The sequence below is a fragment of the Podarcis vaucheri genome (genome assembly GCF_965113315.1).
Source record: "Podarcis vaucheri genome assembly, chromosome: 12".
Classification (NCBI taxonomy): Eukaryota; Metazoa; Chordata; class Lepidosauria; order Squamata; family Lacertidae; genus Podarcis; species Podarcis vaucheri.
Genome location: NC_138750.1, coordinates 50,926,963 through 50,952,970, shown reverse-complemented (window position 1 = coordinate 50,952,970; position 26,008 = coordinate 50,926,963). Strand labels below are relative to the sequence as shown.

General features: G+C 43.6%; 1 protein-coding gene across 1 annotated transcript in view; it reads right to left on the bottom strand.

Annotated features, from left to right (window-relative positions):
* Positions 1 to 26,008, bottom strand: part of PTPRN2 (protein tyrosine phosphatase receptor type N2) — a 628,995-nt gene that overhangs the window by 451,657 nt on the left and 151,330 nt on the right. Inside the window, exons 4-5 of the mRNA XM_082192202.1 lie at positions 2,904 to 3,021; positions 951 to 1,113 (exon numbers count right to left, since the gene is read on the bottom strand). Coding sequence (XP_082048328.1) covers positions 951 to 1,113; positions 2,904 to 3,021 — 281 coding nt within the window. The remainder of the gene's footprint in view (positions 1 to 950; positions 1,114 to 2,903; positions 3,022 to 26,008) is intronic.

The window sequence follows — 26,008 nt, the reverse complement described above, 5'->3', positions numbered from 1 at the left end:
GATTTGCAATAGATCAACAAAAGTTTCTGGCTGCTAATTGTTTAGCAACAACATGGCAACTTTTCCTACCTAAGGCTGCTGAAATGAAGAAATCTAAAAGGGATGGACTTTTATGTGAAATGATTGTGAGCTCAGTTCAGTTCTGGTCTAGAAAACAAATTTCCAGACTCAGAATGTGCTCAGAGGCATCCTGTGTCAGGAACGTGCCCCCCCCCCGCGAGCACAGGATAGGAGTCAGACTCAAAAATTGAGCTAAGTGAATGAGGGACTGACTCTGCAAATGATAGCTGGCTGACAGTCAAGAAAGGGCAGCTCAACCCCCTAGAAGAGGAAGAGTTGGAAGGCAACACCCTAGAAGAGGAAGAGTTGGAAGGCAGCCAGAGCATTGCTAGGCAATCAGCAGATAAACAGAGGTCTGAGACTGTGTCAAGTAGAAGTGGGGAGGGTGGAGGCCAGCCTCTCAGTCCCCGTTCTAGGAGACTGGATAAGATCAGAGGGCAATGGAAGGGCAAGAGGGGAAAGGCGGGAGTTTGGCGTCCTTCCTACTGTGGGAGGGATGAAGATTCAGACTGACCAACTATCATCAGTGCGAGCAGGCGAGAAGCCGTGCTCTGGATGTGATTTTCTATAAATAAACGTACATAAAACTGCCGGAGAGTCCTTAATTCTTATCGGGGCTTGCTTGCCTGCCAGAGATCATTACAGCCTGTTCTTTAATTATAACCAGCAGTGGTCAGTCTGGTGGAGCAGAGCAATCATAGAAGGAGAATCAGTAACACTGTTTTGCATTAACCATTGGCCAGAATACTAATGACTGCTGTGAGATTGCATACACCCCCAGACCAGCCTCCTAGGAAGAATATCACAAAAATGGCAAAGTCTAACAGCAAAGAAAAAGAAAAAGAAATGTTTGAAGGAAGAACAGGAGGAAACAACAACAACCACCGTACCTTAAGAGAGGCTTTGTTGCCCCTTATCTTTGAATATAAATTTGGAATTGCAGACTGGGAGAGAATGTCCAAATAGGCAAGGTATTGCTGAGGAGACTTGGCAAAGTTCACATCCTTTTCCAGACCTAAATTCCTGTTGCTTTCAGCTTTCTGCTTTGTGGACCTGCAAGTTGAAATAAAGTTAAACAACGTTACATTATAAAACGTGCAATGGACTCAGAAATTAACCAACACCTTTGAATATTAAGTATATAGTCCCCAGCAACATATAATTAATACTTTTGAGAGGTGAAATACACTAGAATATTTTGAAATATCAATGTTTCAGTAAAAAGACACAAGCTCAATAAGATATATTCAGAAATGGTTAATAAGAATGGGTTGGATCAAATTGGGTCCCTCTGCTGACAGAAAGCTCTTTGATCCAACAGAGATTTCCATGAACTGAAAGGAGAGTGTGATTTTCACAGATTCCTTTTTACTCCTCCAATCTGTTGCACCTCCCTCCATGCTGTTACAAGGGGTCCCCAACCCCCTTGAACAGATCTGGGAGGGGCACAGGGGCAGTCGAAGGAAAGTGGAATCAGCAAAAACTCCCTCTCTGCCTGTTTGCTAGCAGAAGCTTCCACTGGATCAAAGGGCTGTGGAAGAACAAAACAAGCCCGTTGTTTTTATTTTTACTTAGTATTGGTATGGATGCCTGGGATGGAGGGATGGTTAACACTGTCCTTCAAAGATTAAAAACAAAGTCCCTCAACTATCTGGAGCATTCCAAAATTCCTGGTGGGAATTTGGCCTGGCCACCAAATTCTGCACCAGTTGAAGTTTCCAAACCACCTTCAGAGGCAACCCCACATATAATGCATTGCAGTCATCTAACCTAGAGGTTACCAGATCATAGATGACAGATAAAGTGAAAATGTGTACATTTATCCTGATCAAGTGTCACTTCCATTCAATCTTCTGTTGATCTCAATATGATTGACATCTCTTTTGCACCATGATTGACAGGTTTCCCTTAATCAGCAACTAACTGAACAAGAGGGTCTTGACTTCCCAGAAAGAATTAAGAACAAGTTGAGCTAGAAGTGTTTCCATCACTTTTAATAGTAAGGCTTTGGGCCAAGTATAGGTTCTCTTTGGTCATAATAACCATTAACGTACCTTGTACACCGAAGGGAATGGGGGGTGGGGAATAAAAGGTCTTGCCTGTTTATAGATGCTGCCAAATAAAATCATATTTTGAAGGAATGTGCCATTCATGTGACTGTGATGTCATACGTTTAATAAATAACCCTGAACTGGAGGTGAAATCTAAAGGGAACAACATCACAGGCACCTGACTATTACATGTCAGTTTCTCTGAGATAGCAATGAACATACTGTATTTTTCCGTGTATAAGATTATATTTTTTCCTAAATTTTTGAAGTTTAAAATAAGAGGTCGTCTTATACATGGATAGTACATAGTGCATTTTCTTAATTTTGGGTTAAAAAAAATAGGGGTCGTCTTATACATGGGGGTGTCTTATTGACGCAAAAATTTTCTTGAACCAGTTGCTTACGTATAGCATGAAGCTTCTTTCCAGACCTGAGCAATCACTAATGGAGCAGCTACTAGATCTACAATTAACTGTTTACATATAAGATCTGCCCTACCTTTATCAATAGCAGACAAAATACATAGTGAAGGATCCAGGACCACATTTACACCTGTAAGTGTACAGATTTCTGTATTCACTTGTTTCCAAAATTCATGAACTTTGGTGCAACTCCACCACATGTGCCAATAAGATCTCCGCTTCCCACTGCCCCGCCAGTACAAGGGAGATCCCGAACTTGTAATGTGAGCCAAACATACCAGTTTTTTAAAATAAATAAATAAATAAGATTTTCATCTCCCATAATCGAGAACATAAAACATTATGATACATGAAATGCCTGGGTATTTACCTCTGTGCATCAGGCTCTTCTGACGAGAATGCCTCAGGGTGCCAATCATGAATCTTATGGAGATATGAGACTTCACGGGCAATAACATGCTGTGTATAATCATCTTGCCAGGTAAAACCTGGAAAACAGTTGTGCAAAATGCAGTTTTAGAAACTCAGTACTTTGACAGAGCAAAAACAAAACAAAACGGGACATCTCAATCTTGTGTTACGAAAGCAATTACAATGAACAGAAATTTCAAGTTCTGCAAGATTTTTAACAAACTTTCTACTTGTTACAGCTGCAGATTTCCTTCCCCTGCAAAAAATCACTGTGGTAATCAGACCTTTCTCGTGAAATACTGAAGCCTTTTAAAATGCTTTCTTCTAAGAAGACGGTGGGTGTTGCGATGAGATTTAAAAGGGAGATTAGTCTTAGAATTTTAGTGTTTCTTAGTCACTATGGGCCTATACACCAGCTTTACTGTATAAACAGTATTTACTGCTTTGTTACAAAGAAGAGGTGTTTGACAATAATTGAGTCAAAAATACAAGTCATGCCAAGTTTCAAAACTAAATTGTAGCATATAATGGAAAGTGGCTTTTCAAGGAGGACTACTATCTCACCAATCTCACAATATATTTTCCATAAACCTTTTCTGTGACCTGCTCAGGAAAAGGTAGGCACACCGAGGTATGAATAACACTGATCTAGTGCTAACTATTCTAATGGACAGTGGAATATTATATATGAAGACCAATTCATGTTTTATTTACACTCAACTGTTGCAACAGAGACCTTTAAACAAGGGCAAGGTGTCACGGTAAAAGCAAATTCCATGCAATTATGCATTAATTACATGCACTACTGATCACACAATAATTATACAACTCCAAGAATAATTGTTAGATTTGTAAATGTTATGATTAACACTTTTAATTTATGTAGGCTTACCACCTGGAGTTATATGTAATTATTCAGTATCTGAGCCCGGTTCTGGCCGGGGAGGGCGGGGTATAAATAAATTATTATTATTATTATTATTATTATTATTATTATTATTATTATTATTACCAACATCATCACCATCAACGTATCGCATCCTGGCAATTATTGACATTTAGCTTCCCCAACCTAAGTCCACCTACTGAAATACTATCCACTAATACAGATATTGTTGAGTTGAGAACACATCTATGATAACAATTATTACTGTGTTAAAACTCCCACCAATCATTTTTAATTGAACTTCAGGTACATCTCAAATCACTTGGGAATGCATCCTATTCATTGGAACATGTTTCCATTTGATCAAAAGACAATTCTACATGTGCTAGACCAGGGGTCAGCAACCTTTTTCAGCCGTGGGCCAATCCACCGTCCCTCAGACCATGTTGTGGGCTGGAATATATATATATATATTTTTTTTGGGGGGGGGGAATGAACAAATTCCTTTGCCCCACAAATAACCCAGAGATGCATTTTAAATAAAAGCACACATTCTACTCATGTAAAAACACGCTGATTCCCGGACCGTCTGTGGGCTGGAGTGAGAAGGCAATTGGGCCGCATCCGGCCCATGGGCCTTAGGTAGCCTACCCCTGTGCTAGACCATAACATGGCAATTTCATAGCGTAAGGCGCATGTGCAGAAATTCAGGCAATAAACAAGCACTAAAATCAATGGAGGTCTATTTCAGGGGCATAAGTTTGTTCTAAAACCATAATGAATGCATCCAAATTCATTCAACATCAAAATAATAATAATAATAATAATAATAATAATAATAATAATAATAATAATAATAATAATTATACCCCACCCATCTGGCTGGGTTTTCCTAACCACTCTGGGCAGCTTACAGCACATAAATAATTGTAAAACATTAGACATTAAAAATGTCCTGATACAAGGATGCCTTCAGATGTCTTCTAAAAGTAAGATAGTTGTTTATTTCCTTGACATCTGATGTCAGGGTATTCCATGTTCATATTCAAAATGAATATGAAAAATAAATTTTCATTTCCAAATCAGTTTTACATTGGAATCATTGCCTCAGATTTTGGGTCTGTGAGTCTAGGAGTCTTTGTCCAATGGCAAATCTGATATTCTGGAGAAAGGAGGTGGTAAAATGCCAGAGATTTCAATGCCACGAGATGGAAAACACAAAATGTACAAGCAGGAGAAGGGTAGCAAAAGACAGGTTGGGTCTCCATTAAAATAAAAAGGAAGAAGAAAAAGAAAGATAAAATGAAAATGAGTACAATTACAGTAAAGGAAAATTAATGTGATTATGTTTTAAAACATAAACTGAAATGAATGTGGTTTTTAAAGAAAGCAAATTGAAAAATTAGACACCCTTAATTTATTTTCTAGAAAATGTGTTTCAGATTAAAGTGTTAATCCATAACTCCTTTTAAAATGCTGTGTTTGGGGATAAGTCACTGGGAGCATATTGGAACGGCTTTTGGAGCTACAGTATCTTTAACATCGTTATCTCCAGGATTAATATTTAATATTTGAAAATGCTATAATATTTTTTCTTCAGGTTCTTTTTTATCCTGCTCTTCCTTTGAAGAGGTAAGTTTTGTGCATATTTGTTAATATTTTAACAGTTCTAAGAGGTAGGTTAGGCAGGGAGACAGTGCCTCATCCATAGCTTTCTGGTTAAAACAATAATCTAGTGCAGGCCTTCCTAACAATCCATCACTATGCCAGCCTGGCTGGCCTCTTGCATTAAGCTGCTCACCCCAATCCAAAACATCTACAGGAGTCAAAAATCTGCATAAAAGTATTTCAAGATCAGGCTTGGGAAAGCAGCTTTTTAAAAGTGCACATCTGTATTGCAGCTGTCGGTTCAGGAAAAAAACCAGAATATATTTTTGCTTCTGCAAGTCTTTCCAGCTGGATGAAAAGCTGTTCATGTCAAAACTTTTGGACTGGTTTAAAAACCATTTTTTGCTGCTTTTATGATAACGTTTGCAATTTGCCTCGAAACAGGTGCAAAAGGTGATTCATAAATTAACAAGTGATAATAATTTTAATTGCCACACATCAGGTTATTACTTTTAAAATGATTACTTTTATGCTGATTTATAAACTTGCTTCTAAGCACACTGGTTCTTTATAGCCTACTATTCAACACGTTACATGGGAAAAGTTTCACTAAAAATATAACTAGTATTGCCTAAAACAATCAACTGCATCCTTTCACTGTTTCATTTTGGAAAGGGGGGAAAATCTCACCCACATGGTCTGCAATAAAACAGCTCACACAACAGCACTAATACCAAGCTGACAATTGCAATCAAAATTAAGGCTGAGCAACAGCAAATGACGCTACTAGGCAATTTCCTGTCCCTTTTGTCTACGCTGCCACACCTACTGGCTTGCTCCTGGCCCACAACTCAATTATAACAATTTAACACCGATGGCTGAGCAGGATCACAGTCGTTCCGTTGTACACATATTATTTCCATGTCACTAATGTGGAACTGTATGGTGGGACACACAACTACCAATTATCTATCCCTGCTGGAGCTCTGCCTACACTGTACATATTTCCAACTGGGAATTCCCACAGATGGGCAATGCAGAACCGCATTCTTCCATTGAGGGATCTAGTTAAGACAATGGAGCCGACAAGTTATCGCTTGAAGCCGACAAAAATATAAACTGAAATGCTGCATGATTTAAGTAGCGATGCTCGGGGAAGGAAGACTAGTTTGAGAAAGAGAATGGATGTTGTTAAATTGTTTTTGAGAAGCGCGTGCGTGCATGTGTGAGCGCGCGCGCACACACACACACACAGAGAAATTAAGTATGAATTCTGCAAGCACCTTGGCATGCCCAGCAACTACGCATAATTTCTCTCCCTCTCCCTCCAAATCCAAGCCTGAAGCAAACATGGAAAGAGAAAATTGTATTACTGTAGTCCAACATTTCTCCCTGTACAGTGGTACCTCTGTTTATGAAGGCTTCTGGTTATGAACGCTTCAGGTTACGAGTGCCGCTAACCCGGAAGTAGCTTCTCCTGGTTGCGAACTTTGCCCCAAGTAAAACTAACCCTAATTGTTCCAGAACTGAAATTGGGCGAAGGAAGCAGGAGCAGCCTAACATTAGGCAAAGTGAGTCAGCGGCTTCAGGCAGCAGATACTGGGGAGTGGGCAAGGATAGAGGTGCTGAAGAACAACTTTGTATTCTACACAGCCTGGCCTGCACTCCCCAGGCTTGCATGCTGCCCCCCCCCCCCAGGTACAGTGGAAGATACTCTCCAATTAACTGGGTTGAAGTAAGATTCAACTACCAGTTGAGTTAAGATCCAGAAATAGAAATTTGAGGCGGAGCACACGATCTGGTTTGCCTCAGATAGCAAGACTATTGGGCCAGCCCTGGAGGGGCTTTGTTTACTCCTCTCTGGTAGGTCTGCTGCTGCAATGTGATGAGCCATAGAGGAAGTATCAGTCTCCAGCCTACAGCATTAGTCTTTTATTTGCACTTTTATTTGAAGAGGTCCTGATTAGTGACCTACAAAGACAGTGGAACATGATAGACTTACCAAGTTCCTAAAAGAGTTTACCATTTGAGAACCTTACCCATAAAAAGCAATTTCCGCACAAAATTATTGCTACTATTATTATTTCATTTATATACTGCTCATATGCCAAAATTGCTCTGAAGCGGTTTACAACTATAAAATCAATGCATAATTAAAATACACACAGTAACAAATCCATTGGGGCATTACAATAATTAAGCAGTTCACTTATTTCAAACATGTATGAAATAAGTGGGGTTACAAATAAAATAGCATGAATAAAATGGAAAACTAACTGCTGTGTGCATTGTTTGAGCCCCTGTATCCCATAACCCAAAATCCACAGTAAAAAATGAACACAATTGTGTATTGCCATTTACCAGTGCACTGCTGTGTCTTCTGCTTCTGTAACAAAATATTACATGTTCCTTTTTACTACATGGCTCCCTTTTTCAAGCTGTGCCCTAAGATTAGTTTCAGCATACAGAACGATGATATGTTCCATTTTCTCTAAGTTTTTTCCCTATGCCCTCCTGCTTCTTTAGCCTACTATTTTATTTCAGTGAGGAAACTCTTCAGTGTGATTCTTGGATATTTGCAGCCCCTGTGTCATGTGTGCTGCAAATTGCTAATGCCTCTGTTAGCTGTCAGAATGTCTGCAGAATTGTATGTGATTGGCTTTCTTCTCTTGTTTTCACAACTAACAGGTCAACATATAGATGTGACTTTCCGCAGGCTGCCTTCCCAGACTCCCTAGAGAAGGAGCATTCGCTCTCCTTCCCATTCCCCATTTTCAGAGCTTAAGAACAACAAATCAAACAAGGTTCACATGTTTTAATAGACGACTTGCTCAAAAAGAAGAAGAAAGCATCTCTTTTCTATGTTAGATATTTATCTATGCACCAAAGATAAGGCCTTTCTTGTGGCTGATTTTAGCACCCATCAAAACAAACTAAATTCTCATTGTTTCTAATATTTCCCAGCAGCAATACTTTCATTTTAACCCTCAACACAAGCTGAGGGCTACAAGAATAATTATGGGGAAGCTACCCATCCTCCATCATAGAGGGCAACTGCTCAGATAAACAGGAATGCTATTTACACAGGATTACATGGGAAGAGGATTAGCATGCAGGACACAAAGTCAATCTTGATAACAAGATGTTTTGAATAACCAAGCTGCAGATAATAGGGAATTCTACCGTCTACTGTTAATAGTTCCTTCCAGTTTCCATCAGGCTGCTTTATTTAAGCTCTCCTGTCACTTCGGCATAATATCTGCCAGCTTTATGCGATACGTAATAGAGAAGGCTTCTGCGCAATTTGTCGGCAGTCTTGAGTTACCACTCAGCATAAAATTATCCTAATTCGAAATACTGACCTTTGCATAGCATGGCTTTGCATTCATTTGGGAAAGCGAGGGGAAAGTGTGCGCCCTGCTTGAGCCCACTTATTTTGTTGATGGGTGAGCAGCCTTGTGCTCACCCTGAAAAAAGAAAAAAGCATTTGCCCCCCTTGAATAGTGAAATGGAACATGTGTAATATGTGTATTGATGGGGGCTCTGCAGGAGGCTCTCCAAGTCTTTGATGTAACGCCTGAAAGCCAAAATGCCAAGCTCAGGTTGTGCCAGAGTTGTAGACAGCAGCAGTCAGAGAAGTCCGCAAGTAGGGAGCCCAGCTTATGCTCAGGAATGAGAGCTAGGAAGTGTGCATTATTGCTCAGGCAAACAGAAAACCTCCTTGGATAACCCAGTGGCCAGTGGAGCCAAGTGGGGCCAATCTAGGCTTGGAGTATCTTCACTGCCCAGGACGCTGTTCCAAGCCACAGTTCTGGTAGCTCCTTACATGGCCATTGGCACACACAGCGGAGGAGTCCTGGTTTTCCTGCCTTTCTTACAGTTTGCTACTCTGTCCCAGCTCCCAAGCCCAAAATATTCCTGAGTGACAGGGCAAAAGCCAACACAGGGGTCCAGCAAAGACCGGTGAGATGCCCATTTAGGTGGAAATGACTTGCAGAATATAATTTCCTTCCAGGGAATGGGTCATATGGCTTGGATCCTGCCTGTGATTCCCCAGCAGAAAATATGTTGTGTGCAATTTCCAGCTGCACAGGCAACCTAGCAGTTCTGTTAGAACCCTTCACCAGCTGCTAGCTCTTCCCCAAGGTAAGTTGGAGTAGCAGCTGGCAGAGGACTGGGGTGGGACGCAGAATCAAAGCAGGAATCTCTAAAGGAGGGCTGTGCCCACCTCAGCTCACCTCACAGTTGGATGCTTGCATTAGGCACAATGCACATTGCTTTTTTTATTTCGGAAGAATTCCTGGTGCCTTGTGCCAATCATGTAGCCTTGTTTAATGTCTGTCAGGGAACTGACATCGGAGTGAGAGGCGAAGGGGAGGCTCCCAGATGATGCTGGCGAAGGACCCAGCAGCAGGGGGAGAAACAGCTCAGTAGAGGGGGAAGCCAATCAGCGCAACACCAGGGATAAAGGGGGGCAGACGGGGGAAGTGGAGAGAGGGCTCCGGGACTCTTCACTGGACATCAGTGAGGAGAGCCCAGGTCCTCCGCTACCCACGCCTTCCCTGCGCAGAAGACTCCCGCGCAGTGAGAGGAGGAGGAGACTGGGTGTCAAACAACTTTTATGTTGGAAGAGGTTCAAGAAATGCCCACTGACGGATTCTGCCAGTGACTGAGGCAGCCACGATGAGAAGGGGCTGTGCAGTCAGAAAGGTTTAACAAGGCAAATTAACCGAGAAAGGCACCAGCTTACGCACGAGTAACTCATACCTATTACAATGTCATTTTCTTTTCTTTTCTTTAAATTCTGTGCAACTGATTATATGGCAAGTAAGGCACAACCTGTCCCTTTTGGCCTGCTCTGAAACTGTTGATTTATTGAGTTATACTAACACTTTGTCAAGAGGCTTCTCCATCTGGTCCCTAGGTAGACACTTAATTTCTGGCTTCTATATTGGTTTTCATTCAACTATCTCCTGCGTTTTCCATTGAGTTTCATTAATAAAATGGAACAGTCTGTAGGTGTTTGAATGGGTTCTTTATCATTTTCATCTAACAGCACCAGCAGCCTGAAGATTATTTCAGGAAGTTAACTCCCCACTGCACACCGTCAGCTGTGCATAAAGCTGACCTGAGCTGCGGCACAAAGTTGTGGCAGATGGGAGATGTAGTCCAGGTTGAGGAATGCTGCGCAAAGTGTTCCTGTATCACTAAAAACAAATGGGAAATAAGCGTTCTTAAATCTCTATGTGGGACAAGAAGCTAAAGTTAGAACTGGATATGGAACAAATGATTGGTTCAAAATTGGGAAAGGAGTACGACAAGGCTGTATATTGCCTCCCTTCTTATTTAACTTATATGCAGAATTCATCATGCGAAAGGCTGGGCTGGATGAATCTCAAGTCGGAATTAAGATTGCCGGAAGAAATATCAGCAACCTCAGATATAATAATAATAATAATAAATTTTTATTTATATCCCGCCCTCCCCAGCCGAAGCCGGGCTCAGGGCGGCTAACAACACTAAAAAAGTGCAACAATATAAAAACATCATAAGAATTAATTAAAATCAAAATTAATGGCAACCATAAACTAAAGTATTGTAAAGATTGCTGAAGGAGGGAGTCAGGCTGTGCCCTAACCAAAGGCCTGGTGGAACAGCTCTGTCTTGCAGGCCCTGCGGAAAGATGTCAAGTCCTGCAGGGCCCTTGTCTCTTGTGACAGAGCGTTCCACCAGGTTGGAGCCGCAGCCGAAAAAGCCCTGGCTCTAGTTGAGGCCAGCCTAACCTCTCTGTGGCCTGGGACCTTCAAGATGTTTTTATTAGAGGACCGTAAGTTCCTCTGTGGGGCATACCAGGAGAGGCGGTCCCGTAGATACGAGGGTCCTAGGCCGTATAGGGCTTTAAAGGTTAAAACCAGCACCTTAAACCTGATCCTGTACTCCACTGGGAGCCAGTGCAGCTGGTATAGCACCGGATGAATGTGATCCCGCAGCGAAGACCCCGTAAGGAGTCTCGCTGCGGCATTCTGCACCCGCTGGAGTTTCTGGGTCAGTCTCAAGGGCAGCCCCACGTAGAGCGAGTTACAATAATCCAGTCTGGAGGTGACCGTCGCGTGGATCACAGTGGCTAGGTCAGGGCGAGAGAGGTAAGGGGCCAACTGCTTAGCTTGGCGGAGATGAAAAAATGCCGCCTTTGTTATAGCTGCAATCTGCGCCTCCATAGAGAGGGAGGTATCGAAGATTACACCCAAACTCTTAACGGACGGTGCTGGCACTAATTGCACCCCCGCAAGAGATGGGAGTTGCCCCCTCAATCCCATATCGTCCCGTCCCAGCCAGAGGACCTCTGTCTTCGAAGGATTTAACTTCAACCGGCTCCCACGTAACCATCCAGCCACAGCTTCCAAGCATCTGATCAGTGTGTCTGGGGCCGAGTCAGGATGGCCATCCATCAACAGATAGAGTTGGGTGTCATCGGCATACTGATGGCAGCCCAGCCCAAAACTCCGGACAAGCTGGGCGAGGGGGCGCATAAAGATGTTAAAAAGCATCGGGGAGAGAATCGCACCCTGAGGCACTCCACACACCAAGGAGTGGCGGGATGACAGTTCCCCCCCAAGCGCCACCCTCTGTCCCCGACCAGAGAGAAACGAGCGCAGCCATTGAAGGACTGCGCCCTGGATCCCCACGTCGGCGAGGCGGTGGTCCAAAAGTTCGTGATCGACCATGTCGAAAGCTGCTGACAGATCTAGAAGAATCAGCAGCCCCGACCCGCCTCGATCCAGCTGTCTACGGAGATCATCTGTTAGGGCGACCAGAGCCGTCTCGGTCCCATGACCAGCGCGGAAGCCGGACTGGAATGGATCCAGAGCCGATGTTTCATCCAGAAACCTACCAAGCTGTTCAGCAACCGCTCTCTCAATCACCTTGCCCAGGAATGGAAGATTCGAAACTGGGCGGTAATTGGATAGATCTAAGGGATCTAATGATGTTTTCTTTAAGAGCGGACGCACCACTGCCTCCTTCAGTTCCCCTGGGAATGTCCCGGTGCCAAGGGACAAATTGATGATATCCCCCAGGGGGGCCCGCACCTCGTCTGGACATGCTCTAATCAGCCAAGACGGGCACGGGTCGAGAGGACAAGTGGTGGGCTTTCCAGCTCGGAGGAGTCTGTCCACATCGGCTGGGGATATCCGGTCAAAGTGGTCCAGTACTGGACCCGAGGACAGTCGAGGGGCCTCCAGTTCCTTTATTGTATCCAAATTGGCAGGGAGGTCATGGCGGAGCGACAGGACCTTCTCCGCAAAAAAGCTCGCAAATGCCTCACAGCTATGTGTCGAATTGTTATTTAAATTTGGCTGTCCTTCGAGGGACGTTAAAGACCGAATTATACTAAATAATTGTGCCGGGCGAGAGCTAGCGGATGCAATGGAGGCCGAGAAGTAGGACTTCTTGGCGGCCTTCACTGCCATCTCGTAGGTTTTCATAAAAACCCTATAAGATGTTCTTGAGGCTCCGTCACGGGCACCCCGCCATACTCGCTCTAGCCGTCTGAGGTCCCGCTTCATTTTCCGGAGCTCCTCAGTAAACCAGGGAGCCCGGTTTCTGCGGGGTCGCAGAGGGCGCTTAGGTGCGATCTCATTGATGGCTGCCAGGAGCTGGGTATTCCAGCCCTCAACAAGCTCAGTCAATGAGTCGCCAGGGGGAGAAAGGTCCCGCAAGGCTTGACGGAATCTATCAGGGTCCATCAGCCTCCGCGGGCGAGCCCAAATCAGCTCACCACCTAAGCAGGGTGGGGGTGGAACATCAATCCTGGCTTTCAGAGCATAGTGATCCGACCATGGCACCTTCATCGAAGGAGACAGGATCACATCTATACCGACGCCAAAGATCAGATCCAGCGTGTGGCCTGCTTGATGTGTGGGGCCCGAAACAAACTGGGAGAGCCCTAGTGTCGCCATGGAAGACACCAGGTCCAGAGCCTGTGAGGAGGGAGTGGCATCGGCATGGATGTTGAAGTCCCCCAATACCAATAGGTTAGGGAACTCCAAGGCCCAGCCGGCCACCGCCTCCAGCAGGCCTGACAGGGTGGCTGCTGGTGCGCTAGGTGGCCGGTACACCAGCCAGACAGCCAAGCTCACCTCGGAGCCCCACACTAGGCCAACACATTCAATGCCGGGGATCGATGGCGGTGGTAGAGCCCTGAAAGAACAGTCTTCCCGGATTAATAATGCCACCCCTCCCCCCCGGCCCACAGTCCGTGACTGGTGGAGGACGGAGAAACCCGGGGGTGCCATCTCTCGTAAGGTAACAGTTACCCCTTCGCGCACCCAGGTCTCCGTCACACAAGCCAGGTCGACCCCCTGCGAGATGATGAAATCTCGCAGGGTGGCGGTTTTGTTGCCTATAGACCTGGCATTGCACAACACCAGTGACGGAGGTGAGTAATCCTTTCTCACCCTACCCTCGTCTCTCGGGATGGGGCGCAGATTGGAAGGGGTACGAGCATATCCGTATCTCGATCCCCTTCGCCTATGCCATCTGCCCCCACCGCCATACCTCCCTCGCCCCTCCACAGTAGGAATGCCGATGACACAACCTTAATGGCAGAAAGTGAGGAGGAATTAAAGAACCTTTTAATGAGGGTGAAAGAGAAGAGTGCAGAATACGGTCTGAAGCTCAACATCAAAAAAACAAAGATCATGGACACTGGGCCCATCATCTCCTGGCAAATAGAAGGGGAAGAAATGGAGGCAGTGACAGATTTTACTTTCTTGGGCTCCATGATCACTGCAGATGGTGACAGCAGTCATGAAATTAAAAGACGCCTGCTTTTTGGGAGAAAAGCAATGACAAACCTAGACAGCATCTTAAAAAGCAGAGACATCACCTTGCCAACAAAGGTCCGTATAGTTAAAGCTATGGTTTTCCCAGTAGTGATGTATGGAAGTGAGAGTTGGACCATAAAGAAGGCTGATCGTCAAAGAATTGATGCTTTTGAATTATGGTGCTGGAGGAGACTCTTGGGAGTCCCATGGACTGCAAGAAGATCAAACCTCTCCATTCTTAAGAAAATCAGCCCTGAGTGCTCACTGGAAGGACAGGTCCTGAACCTGAGGCTCCAGTACTTTGGCCACCTCATGAGAAGAGAAGACTCCCTGGAAAAGACCCTGATGTTGGGAAAGATGGAGGGCACAAGGGGACACAAGAGGACGAGATGGTTGAACAGTGTTATCAAAGCTACCAGCATGAGTTTGACCAAACTGCGGGAGGCAGTGGAAGACAGGAGTGCCTGGCGTGCTCTGGTGCATGGGGTCACGAAGAGTCGGACATGACTAAACGACTAAACAACAACAACAACAACTTCATTTGACTAAATACAGACCTTTCTAGAAATGAGAGGTGTGAGCAATGTATTCTAAGTGGAGGAACCAGTTAGTCACCAGGCCAAAGAACTGGGCTCAGCAGAAGTCCTTCCAGAATCCAGAAGAATTGTCTAGACCAGCATCAGCCAATGCTGATTTTGGTCAGCATTTTGTTGGACTACAACTCCATCGGCCCTAGCCAGCATGAGCAATTTGCAGGGATGATGGAAGCTGCAGTCCATTTGGAGAGCCACAGCTTCCTCACCCTGGTTTCAAGAAATAAATAAAAGTGACAGAAAGGGTACAACAACTGCTGACCAGCCTATGGCAGCCTATTCCTACATCATTAACAGGACAGCTGGAAACATGGAGATAAGGTTTTATAACTAAGTATAAGTGCAACCAATGAGCATGAGTCTTGAAAGAATAGAAGTTGAAGCTACTGCATTCGAGGACTAGAGCATGTGCCTGTCCTGTGTCACTTGACTCTTGATGGTGATAGAATGATTGCCTGACTTGTGGTAGAGAGAGGTTTCCTTGAGCAAGACATCCATTTATACCAGATCCCAAATTGCTCCTCAGCCAGGTTTGTTGAGCCTGCTTCAAATCTCTCAGTGCACTGGTAAAAAATAGCGGGTTCAGGTGCCATGAAATCACAAACCTGAAGCTGAATCTTGAGCTATTATGACATTGCAGCACATTATATAATAATAGCCACAACAGAGTAAGGTCCTTTTGTATATTGCCTCGGTATAGATATAGTCCTAATTTTTATTTTCTCCAAAACTCCATTTCATAGTCTTCATATTTCCACCACCATGAATTTGCTTTAGAATGACCGAGAAACAACAACTTTACAAACACAGCAGATGTATACAAAAAAGTGCAGGTGTAATTCAATCTCCATGCCCCCTTCTGTGTTCTGAGGCTGCCAGCAATGAAGCCAATTAGCACCAGTTGGAGTGGCAGCCTTTGAAGTGGGCACCAGTCTACCAAAAGGACTGGGGACATTGGCTCATATCAAACATTTTATTAAAATAAGATGGAAATTTGGCACGAGCCGTAAAGCTATCAGGCACGTTCAGATACAGCTGAAAAACCATGCCAGGCATCTTCAGGAACAGCAAGCGTAAACTTGACAAAATATACTAAGTCCTTATTGCCTGGTGCCCTCATTATATATCTTTATTTCATTTATTATTTGTTATTATTTATTAACTTTGTCTATCGCCTTTTATCTGCAGATCTCAGGGCAGTGCACATAAAATTGCAATATAAAAGAATGATAAAGACTAGGGGGAAAGAAACAGTAACACACACACCCAATTAAAGATAGGTAGCCGTGTTGGTCTGCCATAAAAAAAATCCTTCCAGTAGCACCTTAAAGACCAACTAAGTTAGTTCTTGGTATGAGCTTTCGTGTGCATGCACACTTCTTCAGAAACACTGAAACAGAAGTTGCCAGATCCTTCTATATAGTGAGAAGGTGGGGAGGGGTATTACTCAGAAGGGTGGTGGGAATGGGAGATTGGCAGATAGCTGAGATGAGCCTGTTGACGACTCTTAACGACTGTAATAGGTCTTACAGGAAAAGGCAAGGGGTGAGATATCTTTTGAGATGTCTTACAGGAAAAGGCAAGGGGTGAGATATCTGGGAATATCTTTTGGTGCTAGGTAAAAATTGTCCTCTATAACCAGGCCTTTGGCCCTTAACTATCAGTGTCCTGTTTGAAGTGGGCAGGATGTTTTTAATGTATTTATTTTTCCTCCTGGTTTTCATGTATCTCTGTGTGTCGTGGGGTTGACTGTTGGTTGGCTGGCTGTAAACTGGGCCAGATAAGGCGACGGACAAATTAAAAAAATAAATTAAGTAAAATTAAAAAGCACCTTCCTTGTTTGCTCCTTTGAAGAAACATGGATAGAGGGAAACAGGGATATACAGTGGTACCTCGGGTTACAAACACGTCAGTTACAGACTCCGCTCACCGGGAAGTAGTACCTTGGGTTAAGAACTTTACCTCAGGATGAGAACAAAAATTGTGTGGTGGTGGCGCAGAGACAATGGGAGGCCCCATTCGCTAAAGTGGTACCTCAGGTTAAGAATGGTTTCAGGTTAAGAACGGGCCTCCAGAATGAATTAAGTTCATAACCAGAGGTACCACCATACAGCTGAAGTCCCTGAAGCCTCGGGTGCTCTTTATGGGGCTAACCATCCCTTGACTTAGGAAGGAGGGAGTGAGTTTGTGGGAAGAGACAAGGTAGCTGGTCCTTTGGGGATAATAGTCAGTTGAAATACATTACTGAAAATTAGTTGTTGACTAGAGAAACAGGAAATAGGTGATTGCCCAAGCCAATTCCTATGCACCAGGAGATCTGGGGAAGGTGTGCTCTATTGATAAAAAGTAATGTTATCTTAGAACACAGCAGAAGGGGGGGGGGCCAAGAAGCCTCCTGTTGTATTGCTCAGATCTATGTGCTAGCCTAGGGCACTGACACACTGCAAACGAATGGGTAGCAGAAAAAATGTGTTCTGAGTTTCTGCTTGCACAAATGCTGCCTGAGAAAATAGATTGTGTTAACGAACATGCTTTTTAGGGGCATATTTACTTGTCATGGGGTGACAGTAAGTGTCATGTTTTGCCAGTACTGATGGGATTTTTAAAACTAACTTACATCCATGTAAATGCTATAAGCAGCCCAATTATTATGCATGCCAAATATCAAAATAGGTTAAGCTTGAATCTTAGGAGTGACAAAAATGTCTTTGGAATGGTGGGGGGGGGGAGGCTGTGTTTTTGGCACTCCTGTGTTGTGATTTTGCTGCTTTATAATTGCTTTGCTCCGATGCTGATTGATTTACAGCACTTTATGGCGCTCTATTGTATATTTTCTCTTAATATGTTGTTCAGCACTTTGGAGGTCTATGAGACAAAAATTGGCATATACGGTAGGAGGAAAAATAACAACAGAGACAACAGTATACAGAATTGTCACAGTCATGGGTAGCGTTCAAATCTTTCAACAGAATCAAAGTTCTTGAAACCATTTCTACCATGCACACACACACACACACACACAGTCATCTATACAGTGGTACCCCAGGTTACAGACACCTTGGGTTATAGACACTTCAGGTTACAGACTCCGCTAACCCAGAAGTAGCACCTCGAGTTGTTAACTTTACCTCAGGATGAGAACGGAAATCACGCGGTGGCGGCAGCGGGAGGCTCCATTAGCTAAAGTGGTACCTCAGGTTAAGAACAGTTCCAGGTTAAGAACGAACCTCTGGAACGAATTAAGTTCTTATCCTGAGGTACCACTGTAAACTCCTGACCTCCTGACACGGCACCAGCAGAACAGAAACTAGAATGTGTTTCACTCTGATTAACTGTTCAGAAAAGATACTTCTACTTTGTGTTGGTACATTAGAGTTCTTTTTTTAAATAAATACAGCTCTCTTCCCTTACAAATCATGGGCTTGAGCCAAATCAGGCTGGCACGGTATGCAAGCCTTGAGCAGCAAGCAGCATTTTAACCAGGTATGGTGCTCTTTCCATTTCTGCAGCCTACGTCAGGCATTAACAGATGACAGCCATCCTACTTCAAGCCTGATGGCTGCATGTTCTGCAGGCTGCAGCTATATTGTCCGCATAGGAGTGTGAGTGGGTGCAGGCTTTTTTTATGTGGGGGGCGGGGGGGGAGGTCTTATTTCACAGTTGTTATGTATTTTTAGCCAGGCATCTTTCCTTTCACCTATAGTATCTGTGACGAGACCCGGTGAAAGTTCCATTGCTGCATATCTGGAATATAGTTCCATATGCCACCTGATTGTCTATATAATATATCAGCCCTGTAACAGGAAAAGGAGCCTCCATAAGGATCCACTGCCAAAAGAACAGTCTGAGGGCTTTCTGGAGTGCTGGGTCTAAGTATAAAATGTGAAGTTATAGAATATTGTTAAGGGATCTTCTACAGGTAAGCTTTGTGCTTATTTGGGGGGGGTGTATTTTAAATGAATCGTTCATTGTCAAATGGTTCGTGTTATTCCGCAAAGATAGTTTATGTTATGATTAAATTCGGTTGTTGTAGACTGCTTTGTTTTCTGTGAATCTCTGTGAGCAGAAATGTATTTGTGGTGTATAAATACACTGACTAGGACTACACTGGTGACAACTAATCTGATAGCAGACTGAGGAGCTTGTCCAGAGTTGAATTTCCATTGACCCATGGTGTCATCTGACATCTGATGGGCTAGCCAACTGTAGTACCTCTTTCTGACCAGCTGCAGTGATGTCTAAGCACTGGATAACAAGCTACAGTGGTGCCTCGCAAGACGAAAAGAATCCGTTCTGTGATTCTCTTCGTCTAGCGGTTTTTTCGTCTTGTGAAGCAAGCCCATTGAAGGATTAGCGGATTAGCGGCTTTTAGCGGCTTATCTGCTGATCGGATCAGCTGATAAGCGGCTTAGCGGCTTAGAAAAAGGGGGGGAGGGGAAAAAAACCAGCAGGAACTCGCAAGACATTGTCGTCTTGCGAAGCAAGCCCATAGGAAATTCATTTTGCGAAGCACCACCAAAACGGAAAACTCTTTCGTCTAGCGAGTTTTCCGTCTTGCGAGGCATTCGTCTTGCGGGGCACCACTGTAATGTCTCCATCTTCTGGTCTAATGGCACAGTGAATGAGATGTCTGAATCTCCCTGCCAGAATTCCTAATATGTTGCAGTTAAATGCTGAGGTCATGTTAGCTTCCATGCTACTGAGCATTCTTCTTTTTTCTTCTTTTTTAATGTGGAAGTAATTCTTTAGATTGTAAACTGGGAGCAGGACATGCATTTTCAACTCTTGTACAGAGTTAATACTACATAATGTTGCCATCCGGCTGTCTCAAAAGACAATGGAGTGTGTCTCTGGGGCTGAAGTAACAAACCGCTGTGTTAGCAGCCCCAAAACAACCTTCCACGATGCGCAAGCCTGGACAGTGTGTAAGGAGGTCCTGGACTGCCCAGATGACAAGACCCACCCACCCTCTCAGCCTCGCTGAGCAGAGCAATACATTTGGCACCAGCTTGGCTGCAGGAATTGCTGGAAGAAGGTGTACAAGGCACCATCCAAACATCTTAGGGACTCTACTCCAGATTTGTGTAGCATTTATTCCTTAGCCTTCTCTTCTCCTGAAGACGATTCCACAGTGGAGGTTTTAGGATCAGAGTTTTCCCTTCTCCTAGATGGGCTTCCTTCCCAGGTAGAAGAGCCCCATTTGCCCCTCACTTCCTTCTACAGCACATGAAGACACTGCCTTCTTGACCACTGGACCGAGTACTTGTCCCATCTGCTCCACTGGTAGAGCCTGTCTTCACATGCAGGGGAAGTCCCTAACTCAGGGTTTGAGACCCATCGGTTACCCTCACCTGGTTTACCAGGCCAGTCAAAGCCATTCCCAGGGTGTGGCTGCTGTCACATGCTTACAGCTCTCACCTGTGGCTCCTACATAATAGTTAATTAATAATGAAGGATCATCACTCTGTAGGAGAGCAACTGCTCTGCACAAAGAAAACCCCTGATTCAATCCTCAGCATGTTCTGGTAAGGCTTGGAGAGACCCCTAACTCCAAAGAACCACTGGCAGTCCATATAGACAACACTGAATTAGATGGACCAGTGGTCTGACTTGATTCAAGCACCCATTAATAACACCTTTGCCTTGTTACAAGGAAGAGGATTCCAACTGTGTCTGTTTCCATTTTTGTTTTAAAGGGGTACAGGCGCCGTCCCACATTTAAGTGACACAGAAAAGGATGTTTCCCAGAGAATTTAAGAGTTACTCCACAACGCAAACATGGGAGGCTGTTTACTAGCAATGTCAAAGGTACTCCCAGCAGTTGCCCCGACACTTGCACAACACAACATTCACTACCTGGCATGTTCATCTGGGGAAAAGTATATCCCCCACTTCCAAGATACTGGTGTTTGAATGCTGAGCAAAGGCACAAAACTACACGGACACCTGGATCTCCCTACAACGAAATGAGATGCAACTGCACATTTGCTGTACTATAAAATCAACATTGAACAGGTGTGTCTCTCTTTTGCACTAGTGATTTAAAGGAGCAAAAGGAAGCTATTGGAGGTAACTGAGAACTCAGGGCACAGCTAAATGACTTTCCCCACCTGACTAGCATATCACCCCAGCCTCTGCACCAGAACAAACCAAGTAGCAAAAACAAAACAAGGCATTGCTCAATATAGCTTCATTTCCCCCCAAAGGAACTGGAGTGGCTGATTGCCCTGCGTCAACCCAGTCTAGATAGGTACTAATGCAGTAATTCTCTGTTTTGAAAGGCATGAACATTGCAGATACAGCTTCAAAAGCTCTTACAATGCTAGCTTCCATCATTCCAGATGAAGAGTTCTCTTGCATGGTGACTGAATAGCAAGGAAATGTGATATCTTCTAGACTATAAAGTACAATCTTATTACCATACTTTTGATGTGGTGGAAAAGCTGGAATCTTCTTTTATTATCTCTTTTTACAAGAATGTAACCATAAGGTGCTTTCCTTCATTTCCCTCTCCTTGAACACAAGTGGTGGAAAAAAACTCCAGTCAAATGCAATCGAACACTAGTGAGGGCTCATAATCAAACCTACCTAGTGGCAGTGCACGCAGCAAAAAAAATGATATACTTCGCTGCCTCCATTGCATCCTCACTGTGCTGTCCAGCAGAGCTTTTACAGGTAGTGTGGAGCCTCTTACAGTCTGTCCCAAAGGAGGTGGCAAAACTGATGGTAGCTCACTGTGACTCGTTTGCAAAGAACATTGAGGATAAAATCGCTTCCAACCACTGGAATCTTGACTCTGCTGTTACAGCAGATCGATCTCAAGGGGTGTCCGGAGCACTGTCCAGTCCTGTTGTGTTGAATGAGTTTCAGCTGGTAAGGCTCAAGGACTGGACAAGTAGTGCTCAAGTAGTAAGCCCACTCTTTAAGAAACCCTCCCTGAATTCAGAAAATCTAAGTTACTACGGTACTGACCAATTGCCAATCTCCTCTTCTTGGAGATTTCTGGTGCAGAATTCAGCAGGCAGATTGCTCACCAGGGCAAGACAGTTTGAGCATATTGCACCAATCCTGGCCTAATTGCACTTGGCTGCCAGTTTGTTTCTGGACCCAATTAAAAGTGCTGGTTTTGACCGATAAAACATTTAACAGCTTAGGACCACAATATCTCAAAGACCACCTCTCCCCATATGAACCAACCAGGACCCTGCACTTGTCATCGGAAGTCCTTCTTCGTGTGTTCCCTCCATGAGAGATTTGGAAGGTGGCAACACGAGAATTGGCCTTTTCTGCAGTGGCTCCGTTTTTGGAATGCTTTTTCTAGAAAGGTGATGGCACCTGGTGCCTTCGTTACATACCTTTAGGTGTCAAGCAAAAACATTTGTTTAATCAGCTAAAGGCCTGTTTATGGACAATTTATGGCATTTTAAATGTGCTTGTGGGAGACGGGTTATTGGTTTGCTTTTGTTTTTTGTTATTTATTTTGTTTTCTTATTCTGTAATTTTATGATGTGATGTTCGAATGAACTGCAGCATACAAATTCAATATGGCTAGTCTTAACCTCATCTTTCTGAATTCTTACAATGGTAACACTAGACAGAATGAGCAATAGGAAATATCGTTAGTAAGGGCCAATCCATGGTGAAATATGACCTTTAGAAGATTTTCCTATCAAATTTTCAACACTTTCTACACTAGAAGAGCAATGCCTATGTAGATGCTCTTCTAAAGTAAATTATTAATTTTTATTCTTCCCATGAACACTGTAGAATAGTCAACACATTATTTTTCTACTTTTTTCATACTTCATAAAATCACCTCTTTGGTGTTTGCAGTGCAAAATCAGTTAGGGATAAAAAAAAAGTAATGTATATATCACAGAGTAGCCGCTAAAAATTTAATTACTATAAATCTTATAACAAAGCTTAATCTATTACATATAATATGAAACCCTACCCATAATACATGTATTTTTCTTACCTTTCTTTTATTTTAGTCTTTTAAGTTCCTCTATCTCACAAACACAACCTCTTTGATTTTACCAGCAGTATGGACAAGCCTGAATTTTAAGTGCAGCACAAAAATTATTAGCAATAAATACTGCTGGCTATCTCTGGTTGGTGTTTTACAAAGGAATAGTAGAGTTGGGGATTGGTTAAATATCAAAAAAAGCTTGCAATGCAATGAACAGACAGCAGATGTCACTACAAGTAAAGCGCCACAGCAGAATATTGCTACTAGCAGAACAAACACCTCCTGAAAGGAACTTCAGTAGCATCTCAGAGGAAGTCAGAATTGCATATTGATGGTGATAAGCCTCTCAGGGGCTCAGCAAAAGCAGGTGACTGGAGCACCAAGTCATAAAAAAAAGTCAAGAAACCACAAGGAATGATATTTATAAAACATAACCATACAAATAAGTCATATCTGATTAAATTATAGCTCATATCTGAACCACAATATTTTGCAAAGGTATTCATGTTTAGCTTTTAGTTTATTTTTTTAAAAAAAACAGAGGTAACACTCAACAGGTGACAAACTTGTTTCTTTTTTTAATATAGTTTTATTAATTTTTTTATATATTTTCCAAGCAGAACATAACATTTCCTCTCATCTTATACAACATTGTGGCTATAAGCCTAGGACTTCCATCAACCACATCTAATGATTTTCAGCCTTCATCACTTAGCCTTGCATTTCATTATTTTCACTATAGTGGTACCTCGGGTTACATATGCTTCAGGTTACAGACTCCGCTAACCCAGAAATAGTACCTCAGGTTAAGAACTTTGCTTCAGGATGAGAACAGAAATCGTGCTCCGGCAGCGGGAGGCCCCATTAGCTAAAGTGGTGCTTCAGGTTAAGAACAGTTTCAGGTTAAGAACAGACCTCTGGAACGAATTAAGTACTTAACCCAAGTACTTAACCCAAGCCACTGTATTGCTTTTAATAGTCCATAATAATAATAATAATAATAATAATAATAATAATAATAATAATTTATTATTTGTACCCCGCCCATCTGGCTGGGTTTCCCCAGCCACTCTGGGCGGCTTCCACAGAAACCAAAAAACACTAAAATATCATACATTAAAAGCTTCCCTGAATAAGGCCGCCTTAAGATGTCTTCTGAATGTCAGGTAGTTGTCCATCACCTTGACATCCAATGGGAGGGCATTCCACAGGGCGGGCGCCACCACCGAAAAGGCCCTCTGCCTGGTTCCCTGTAGCTTCGCTTCTCGTAATGAGGGAACCGCCAGAAGGCCCTCGGCGCTGGACCTCAGTGTCCGGGCAGAACGATGGGGGTGGAGACGCTCCTTCAGGTATACTGGGCCGAAGCCGTTTAGGGCTTTAAAGGTCAACACCAGCACTTTGAATTGTGCTCGGAAACGTACTGGGAGCCAATGTAGGTCTTTCAAGACTGGTGTTATGTGGTCTCGGCGGCCGCCCCCAGTCACCAGTCTAGCTGCCGCATTCTGGATTAGCTGTAGTTTCCGAGTCACCTTCAAAGGTAGCCCCACGTAGAGCGCATTGCAGTAGTCCTTAACTTAAAATCCATTTTCATATTTTCCCCCCCTGCAATATTTCATATAATTCTCCAACAAACTTGTTTCCAAAGTGAAGTCAAGTGACTTATTCGAAAGATGGTGGCTTGAAATGCTTGGGCCACAAGTATCGAGTCACGATTAAATGGTGGAACAGGCTGAAGCTCAGGGGTAGAGTATCTGCTATGCATGAAGAAGGTCCCCAGCATCTCCAAACTCGGAAACTTTGAAGAACCATTGCAAGGTGGACTATTGATCTGACTCTGTATAAGGCTTTGCCCCGACTCCTTTGCCCCTTTGCTTGTGAAGTGAAAGCTGACCTTCCACCCTACCTTAGCCCTCCCTGCTAAATCAATCACTAGACACACAACCACTTCACAAGCAGAGAGAAAAGCAAAGCCTTGGCTGGGAGCCAGTGTGGTGTAGTGGTTAAGAGCGGTGGACTCGTAATCTGGTGAACTTGGTTTGATTCCCCGCTCCTCCACATGCAGCTGCTGGGTGACCTTGGGCTAGTCACACTTCTCTGAAGTCTCAGCCTCACTCACCTCACAGGGTGTTTGTTGTGGGGGAGGAAGGGAAAGAAGATCATTAGCCGCTTTGAGATTCCTTAAGGGGAGTGAAAGGGGGGATATCAAGTCCAAACTCCTCTTCCTCCTCCTCCTCCTCTTCTTCTTCTTCTTCTTCAGGGTTAAAAACCAGCTTCCACATCCTACCTTCCTAGGCAGCTTCTGAAGCAAAAAGCAAGCATCTGTGCATGTGCAGATAACTTTGCATGCACATAGACCCTTCACAAGCAGAACGAAACAAAATGAAACCCTTTGCCTTTGCTTGTGAAGGTGTAGTATGAGTAAACTGAAGGCAGGAGAGAGTCTGCCCAGATCACTAGTTAGCAATGCTGCACGTTCTGAACAGTTCACCCATCCCTGGGCAACAGGCCTGTCCCTACTCATACATCAAGTTCAACAAGTGTTAATTCAGAATGGGCTCAGCTGGTGCTCAGTTACCTCTGAAGCGAACTTCAAAAGTGCTCCAGTATCTTCACCCATATATTTCCCCCCCCCCCCTGCAGGTTAAAAATAGCCACAGAGAAGTTGATTTGAGCTAGAGGGAACCATTTGCCAATGTTTCTGCAGCTCTGGTTCACAGCCTGCTTTGGTTGGTTTTGCTTTTAATATATAAATAAATGGTTGGGGAAGTTTCCCTGCAACGTGAAGTTTTAGCCTTAGAAATCAGGAGAGGTGGAAGCATCTGATGAAAGCGATACAAAATCACCATTGCCTCTGATGAAAAGTAATATTTTACACTTAAATATTCCCAGGCAGGGCTTACTGTTTGCTATGTGGTATTTGATCACATAAGGCCAATGTACTCTCCCCCCCTCAAAAAAAAAAAATCATTACCATAGCGGCCACAAGGAGGAAATAGTTTTAATAGTTTTGAAACGATGCACTTTCAAAAGTGCAAATTTCATGATGAAAATCTGAAATTCAGCACAGCCTTCATTTTCAATTATTATTGTTGTTTTTTAAAAAAATCTTTTAAAAAGAGAAGTCCCAGGAAAAAGTTGAATTTACTTCGAGGTGGCAGAGAAACGCCAGTCAGTACTGGT